This window comes from Sinocyclocheilus grahami, unplaced genomic scaffold, assembly GCF_001515645.1.
Source record: "Sinocyclocheilus grahami isolate Dianchi unplaced genomic scaffold, SAMN03320097.WGS_v1.1 scaffold124.1, whole genome shotgun sequence".
NCBI lineage: Eukaryota > Metazoa > Chordata > Actinopteri > Cypriniformes > Cyprinidae > Sinocyclocheilus > Sinocyclocheilus grahami.
The window spans coordinates 1,536,656-1,544,031 of NW_015505303.1; the positions used below are offsets into that span (position 1 = coordinate 1,536,656).

Sequence of the window (7,376 nt, forward strand, 5' to 3'; positions counted from 1 at the left end):
TGTTAAAAACTGCAAAGCACAAAGGGAAGATAAATTAATGCGTAGTGTATTACATCTGTGCAACAGTTATTGAACCTTTCTTTTAACAGTTTTAAATTTCAGTTACTGTGCAAGTTAAAACAATTTATAGTCTTTTCTACACCCGTGTTTTGTTCTCACAGACACCCGGTAGCAAGTAACAAAACATTAAACTCCGGCAAGAAGATAAAGTCCTTTTTGCAAAATCATAGACATGTGTATAATGGGAACACAGAATGATCTCGGAGAGAGCTTTACCGAACTGACTGTCCAGGGTTGTGACCAGGGTTTAAAGGCTGAATGAATGACTGACAGCCACAGCGGAGAAAAGAGTTTGTGTGAACTTTAATGTAAGGATTTAAATATTCATATGTAGCTCAAATTAAGCTATCGTATGGCTTCAGAAGTAACACAGAATAATTAACACAATCGAGAGAGAGAGAGAAAAAAAAAAAGATCGGATTTGGATCGGCTCTCTCTGACGATACCCGATCCAAGAAAAATGGCAGTATCGGAGCCGATACCTGATATGAATATCGGATCGGCGCATCCCTACTCCAAACATTAAAACACAATACAAAGCAACTGCCTTGCACACTTTTCCTGCAACAGCTCAGTCTGGATCCTGTATTTGAGTTTTGTCTATAAAAATGTGCGATTTTCTACTGTAAAGTAATATGACCAATGAATGTGCACAGCATGCAGATTTGACAATCGAAAATCAAACTCATAGATTTTAACTTGATTAGTTACTGCAGCCCTATAAAACTAATTTATCATCAACATTAAATGCCATTAGAACTGCATTAACTATTGTCAATACTTTAAAAATGTAACACTGACTACAACAACAACTGTTTCGTAAACAAGTGCAAAAAGCTTTTTGGCTATTGCTTAACAATATATTCCAACAATGTCACCTCAGCCAAAACCAAAAGTGGTTAAAGGTGGAGCAAATTACTATATTTTGATTAATTAGTACTAACATTTTCCCTTAGAATAATGAGCACTGAAAGTCATGACGAAACGATCAAACAACACAGCTTTTCTTCCATATTGTGACAAATATCCGAGTGTAATGGAAAAAATGTTGGACACTTGTTTCTATTCATCGGCTGTTGTTCGGATTTTGAGATGCGGGCATCACGCTCAAAAGTGGAGGCAGGTGAACGTGATCTTGCAGGGATGGGTTTAAACAGACTAAATTATTGGAGAATTCCTGTATACGTCACCAGAAAGAATCTGGTATTTTCACTGGATTTCCAGTTATGCTTAAAAACTGTTTTGATTAAAAACAATGGTCAAAAAAAAAAGAAAAAAGAGAGGGAAACGCACGGATTAATTGTTCAAATCTATAACATGCATTCTGAAAATAAAGTGAATTTTCATTTCATGCCAACTTTCCACAAACTGAGTGCATTTCGTTTTGAGTTCAATCTAACATGTTAGGGCCTTTCGCACCGCGGGAACCTTTTCATAGTACCAGAACTAATTGTGGAACTACCCACTTTTTGGCGTTTTCGCACTGCCGGAACTGGGTGCGATTTTAGTACTGGACTGCCTTTTTCGAGAACCAAATTAGCTCCTACTCCGGAGCAGGGTCTAACCAGCACAACTGGTACTAATCGTGACGCAAGTAGACATTGATTGGCCAAACGCGTATGCAAACACCCTCACCCGCCATGATTTAAAACGCTGTGTAAACATACTGTCGACTTATTTCGCAAGTATGGAGAACAGCGATAGATGAACGGATGCTGAAGTGCAGGCACTTGTAGCAAATGTAGCACTGCCAGTTGTCGTTGGAGATTCTTAGTCCTCCTTTCAATCGCTTTATGTATACGTCGACTTTCCATGTCCATTATTGTAAAACCCGCAAGACACAACAAACACAGCTCCGATCACAGCGTCCTCCATCCTCCTGTTGTTAATGTTGTTCTTCTTTGTTTCTGTTGTTGAACGCCATGCATAAATGGCGTCGCTGTCGACCGGCTTACTTCACTTAGTACACACTGTCAGTGCAAATGCAACCCTTTAAATTGAACTGGGAAATAGTGTGTGCAAAATCGTCCCAGTACTTTAGTACTGTACATTTAGTTCTGGAACTAAAGCGGTGCGAAAGGCCCTAATGACCCCCTCTGAGACCCCAAACATTACCAACAATCTCCAGCTCTGCCCAATATGACTTCTTCCCATTGGCCGCCTCCTCACTGGACATTAGTGTGTACATCCGCCTTGGGTCAGGCGGGTCATATTTTTCCTTTGGCATCCCTGTAATACTGAAACACAAACAACAACCACTTTCTCTAGAACACCATTACAGGAAATGTACAGCACATGTACTTTATACACATGAAGTGGTTTTATATGACAGGAAACAGATGTGAAAAGGAAACTGTGCAAAGAACAGGTGAGACACCTACGGGGAAAAAAAGACATTGCAAACCCTCAGAGAGTGCAAGGGAGCAGGAGCGAGAGCACATACAAAAGCAATTCCAGGATCAATAGCTGAGGGGATTTTTCCATTACGCGTATGACAAATAGAGATACTCGCGCGCAGCTCAACGTCACCACGCGTCGCAAATTTACATAAAGCTGTCTTCAATTAAAACGAACCATAAGAGTTTAAAACCGTAAATGACAAATTAGCACTCGATAAAGAGTAAAGGCAAAAGATGACAACTTAATAAAGTTTTGTAAGAAATTACCAACTAGCGGTAGCAAACTTCCAGCGTTCTCGAGTAGCTGGCATTTCAGGCAAAGGGCAACTCTATCGAAATACATTTCATTTAAAACCACTTCTAAATTTGTTAGTCATGGCACAAACAAAGTCGGGTCATATTACCAATCCCAATTAACAAAGGTGCAGCTTAAATCCTTGCTAACTGCACTCCAAATAAACACGGTGCCAGTATATTTCCATTACATACCTGCAGTGTTAATCGCTAACCAATCAGTTAACCAACGGGCCAGATGCGGTTCATTTTTTCGTCTTTCATCATCGCTGTGCAACGGAACCCAAACAAAAACACCACCTCGTGTTTGTTTCCCAGAGCCACGTTACAGAGCTAGGACTGCTAGCTGTGCGAGTCAAATTCACTGAGAAAACGGCAGCCTGCAAGGCGCCTTAATGAGTCAATTAAGAACAAGTAATTAGGAAATGAATTGGCTTTAGATCGTAATATGTACTTGCCACAGATTTGCGGTCTAACTGCTGAAGTGAATTAGTTTGATCGGACCCCCTACAATGCAAGCGTTAACCGTTTGCTGGAGGGAACATCTCTAGATAACCATGGATTTACTTTGCAAGTTTATTTGTGCGATGTTAATCGCCTGGAACCATCAGAAGTAATCCATGAAGTTTTATGATGTTAATAAATATATTGAAGAAGACTGTGGTAGTAGCCTATGTAGCTTCCCTATGGACACAGCAGGCTGCTTACATAACCAACAACATAGATCTCAACATTCAAAATCGCCTGGTTGCTAAATTCATCAAGCATAGATTTTAAAGCGCCCACGCACGCAACTAATACAAATTAAAGGATCCCAATCTTATCGATCCATCATTTCCTCTCTGTTCAGATTGAGCAAATTAGCTCATGAGCTAACTGGCTAACATGCGATTATACATTTACAAAACTAGACCAACACCAAAAGCACCGCAAAGCAGTATGAAAGAACACATATTCCGTTACTCGCATACCACTAGATACATTTGGAAACGCCTCAAACCCCGTATTAGATTTACCTGTAAGCTCATACCAGTTCACAAAGACGAGTGCGCGTTTCTTTTGTTTCTGATCCGCTGCTCTTTCTCACTGAAGGCAAACAAGCATCATGGCGGCCGTGAGTTTCAGGGCGCGATAAGAAGCGCCCCCCTCATTGGCTGCTCCTGAAACGAGCGCTCTGATTGGTTCTTCTGTGTTTACGCTAGCGAGGCAGGCCAAAAACAGGAGTCACAAAAATAGGTCAATTTCGCGGATGTTGACGAGTAGAGTAAAACAAAGATGCAATTTTATAGATCATTATGCAATGATAACAGTAATGACAATTGACGAAACTGCAATTAAGAAACACGTGGGAAGCGTGTTTTTGTTTTAAACACTCTAAAAATGACAAATTAAGTTATGTGGCGACTGATACACACATTGTCCTGCTTTGCTTTTTATTGTTTCAACGTTTCTTTAAACTTGAAAATCAGACCACATACAAAATACGTGAATCACATCATTTTTATTACTTATTTAAGGTCCATCACTTTCCAATAGATTATATCAACCACATAGGATAATAATATGTGGGGAAAAAATGTAATTTCAGTTTGGTCTCGAAACATACAAGCAATAAGTCTTTAAAGGCTTTCATGTTTCCAAGAAAATAAAATGAAATATGTTATAATTAAAATGCGTTTATGAGCTGCATTTGACTGGCCACTGGATGGCATCATAGAGCTTTACATTCACACATCTGGGCTCTGTTCAAAACTGAATACTAGATTACCGTACTGTATACACTGTATACTTTTAGTATACAGTGAGTAACTGAATAAAAAACACTAGTATGTATGCTGCATTGTTGTCCCATGGCCTCATGTTGTATCTTTAATTCAGTGAGTGGCACTTAGTTAGCCTTGTTTTGTGTGCCAGTCTCTTGACATTTTGCAGATAATGAGTAAAGAAAAGGATGTTAAAAAACTTGGCCAATATTATTCCATTCATCACACTTGATAAAGACGGTTAATCTGAGCATATGGCTTTGTAGGATCCAATATTTCACACATTAAATGAATAGTTTACCCAAAAATGTAAATGTGCTAGAAGGAACTTACCCTCTCAGACTTTCCAAGATGTTGATAAGTTTGTTTCTTCATTGGAACAGATTTGGAGAAATTTGCTTTTATCAGCTGTTTGGACTCTCATTCTGACGGCACCCATCTACTGCAGAGAATCCACTGAGTAAGCGATATAATAGAAATTTTCTCCAAATATGTTCCGATGAAGAAACAAACTCATCTATAGCCTGAATGACCTTGGGGTGAATACATTTTCAGCCCATTTTCTTTTGTTGTTGTTTCTTTAAGGTCTGTGTAAGTAGCTCACCTAGCTATGCGGATACAGAACATTTGCATAACTTAGTTATCCTTAGACTTTTGATTGTGGTATAATAGTGAAATTACAGTTTATTTGATGTTTTTATGATGTTTTTCAAGCTGTGATGCATATTGGATTGTTTTCATATTTTCATCAATCATAATCTTAACAGATGCTGAGAAACAAAACAACTTAAGTGGATGTATCTATGATTAATTCATTCATAAACCACAAGCATACAAACAACAATGAAATAAAAATGACGTTGATAATAAAATTACTACATGTATTACTGTACAACCCAAGTAATAAGGAACATGAGGAATTATACCAGACCAATCTTTTTGTGCATTATCAAACACAGGCCTAACTGACTGATAAAAACTGATGTAAATCATGTATAGGATATGTGCTAACGAATTTGTATAATATCTAACCCAATTCACCACTGACATGTAGAAGGAATACAGCCTTTTCAATAAACTGTGCTTGAAATGTGGGATGTAAAGATTTGGTGACAACACTGAAACTGTCAAGCGATAATCCTGCCATAAGCACAAACACACTCCCACCTGCTGAGGGCTAAATATAGTTTCAACCCTGACATCTTCCACATCATGATGCACGTAACAAGGCCTAAACCTTTCATGATAGAACATCAATAGGTCTGAGAGCTTGAGGTCAGGCTGCGGCCTTAAAGATACCTTGATATTATACATACCTTTTGTGTACAGAAATCACATTCAGGAAATTAAAGATAACAAAGAACATGCAAAACAAAATTAATAAGCAAGAATTACGCCATTTTTTCCAATTTCCACCACATCTCAAACCCCATAACCCCAGCTCTTTGTCTTGCTAAGGGTAATTTCAAAGCTAGCATGTAATGCATCCTAAATACACACAATTAAACAATGTTTTCATGCTCTTTGCATATTTTGACAAAATTATTGCTTGATTGGAAATGACGCACAATATATAGTAATTTCCTTCAAGTGATATTAACCTTGGGTTTCCTCTGTTTTCTTCACACATCACAAGTCTCACATTTCATCTCAAGCACTTCACTGACATGCTTGTCTCCTTGGTAACCAATACACTATAAAAAAGTAATCAGTGTGATGAAATGAGGAAATTATGAAATTATAGCAATTATTTTTGCATTTATGTATTTTAAATAGGGTATTATGCATTTACACAATACATATTAAAATGGATCTTGTTTGTTGCACTCAGATTGATTAGATTTATAGTCGTACGCATGTAAACATTTATATTTTTATGATGAATTTACATGTCTGGGAAAATAAAATCTACACAAAAATGTAGTTTAAAAAAAACATAGCAAATATAAATGTAAAAATAACAACAACAAAAAGCATGATGAAACGTTTCAAAGACAGTTTCATTGTGAGTTTTATAAAACAAAAAGTTCAACAAACACATAGTTTCAAGTGGCAATGATATGAATTAACAGAATTTATCAAAATTCCAGGCGATAACTGATCTAATATAATCTCTGTATTTTATTTCCTATTGTATATTTTATTAAGCCCCAACTATTACAGTTCTATAATTCAAAACACATCAGAGATGTAAACATTTCTTTATCATCCACATGTGCCTAATTGAATCCACATCATCCAATTAGCACCTACATAAATTCCAAAGCATCATTTTAAGCAGCATTCTCATTTAGCAGCGTGGCACACTCTAAAAAATGCTGGGTTAAATATAACCCAGCGCTGGGTTAAAAAGGGACAAACCCAGCTATTGGGTTGTTTTGACCCAGCGGTTGGGTTCAAAACAACCCAACCGCTTGGTCAAAACAACCCAATAGCTGGGTTTGTACCTTTTTAACCCAACATTTTTTAGAGTGCAACTGAAATCTGACAGATGCTTTTGCCGCATTCACTTTTGCTCTGAGCATTGCAAGGGTTGCGCTTGTCAAATGTTCTATCATCTTGTGTTTCTCAATCATCTCGCTCCCACTTCCGCTGACTGTGCAGATGTGTGCCAGAAAGCTCTCCAATGCAGTGAACTTAATGCTTTGAACTGTAGGACTCATTTAAATTGAGACATCCCCGCCAAAAGCTATTGAATGGCTTTCAATAGCATGCAAGTGTCAGCATTATTAGCGCTTTCAAGAAACCGAACGTCTCGGGTTATATAAATCAAACACTTGATAATTATCTCAGCACAGTAGGAAAGGAGTCTGATAATGTCATCATTTCCCATCTCTAATGAGTAAGAACTGAAGGTAGA

The 7,376-nt window shown here is 37.8% G+C and overlaps 1 protein-coding gene across 2 annotated transcripts in view; it reads right to left on the minus strand.

Annotated features, from left to right (window-relative positions):
- The window catches only part of cnot6a (CCR4-NOT transcription complex, subunit 6a), a 29,405-nt gene extending 25,532 nt beyond the window's left edge, over positions 1-3,873 (minus strand). The window contains exons 1-2 of one of the 2 annotated variants that reach the window (XM_016278680.1): positions 3,770-3,873; positions 2,176-2,297 (exon numbers count right to left, since the gene is read on the minus strand). In XM_016278680.1, the coding sequence (XP_016134166.1) occupies positions 2,176-2,287 (112 nt within the window). In that variant the 5' untranslated portion in view covers positions 2,288-2,297; positions 3,770-3,873. Of the gene's footprint in view, positions 1-2,175; positions 2,298-2,948; positions 2,973-3,769 lie in introns of those variants that run through there. The other variant, XM_016278681.1, reaches the window with a different exon arrangement.
- Positions 3,874-7,376: the final 3,503 nt, after the last annotated feature.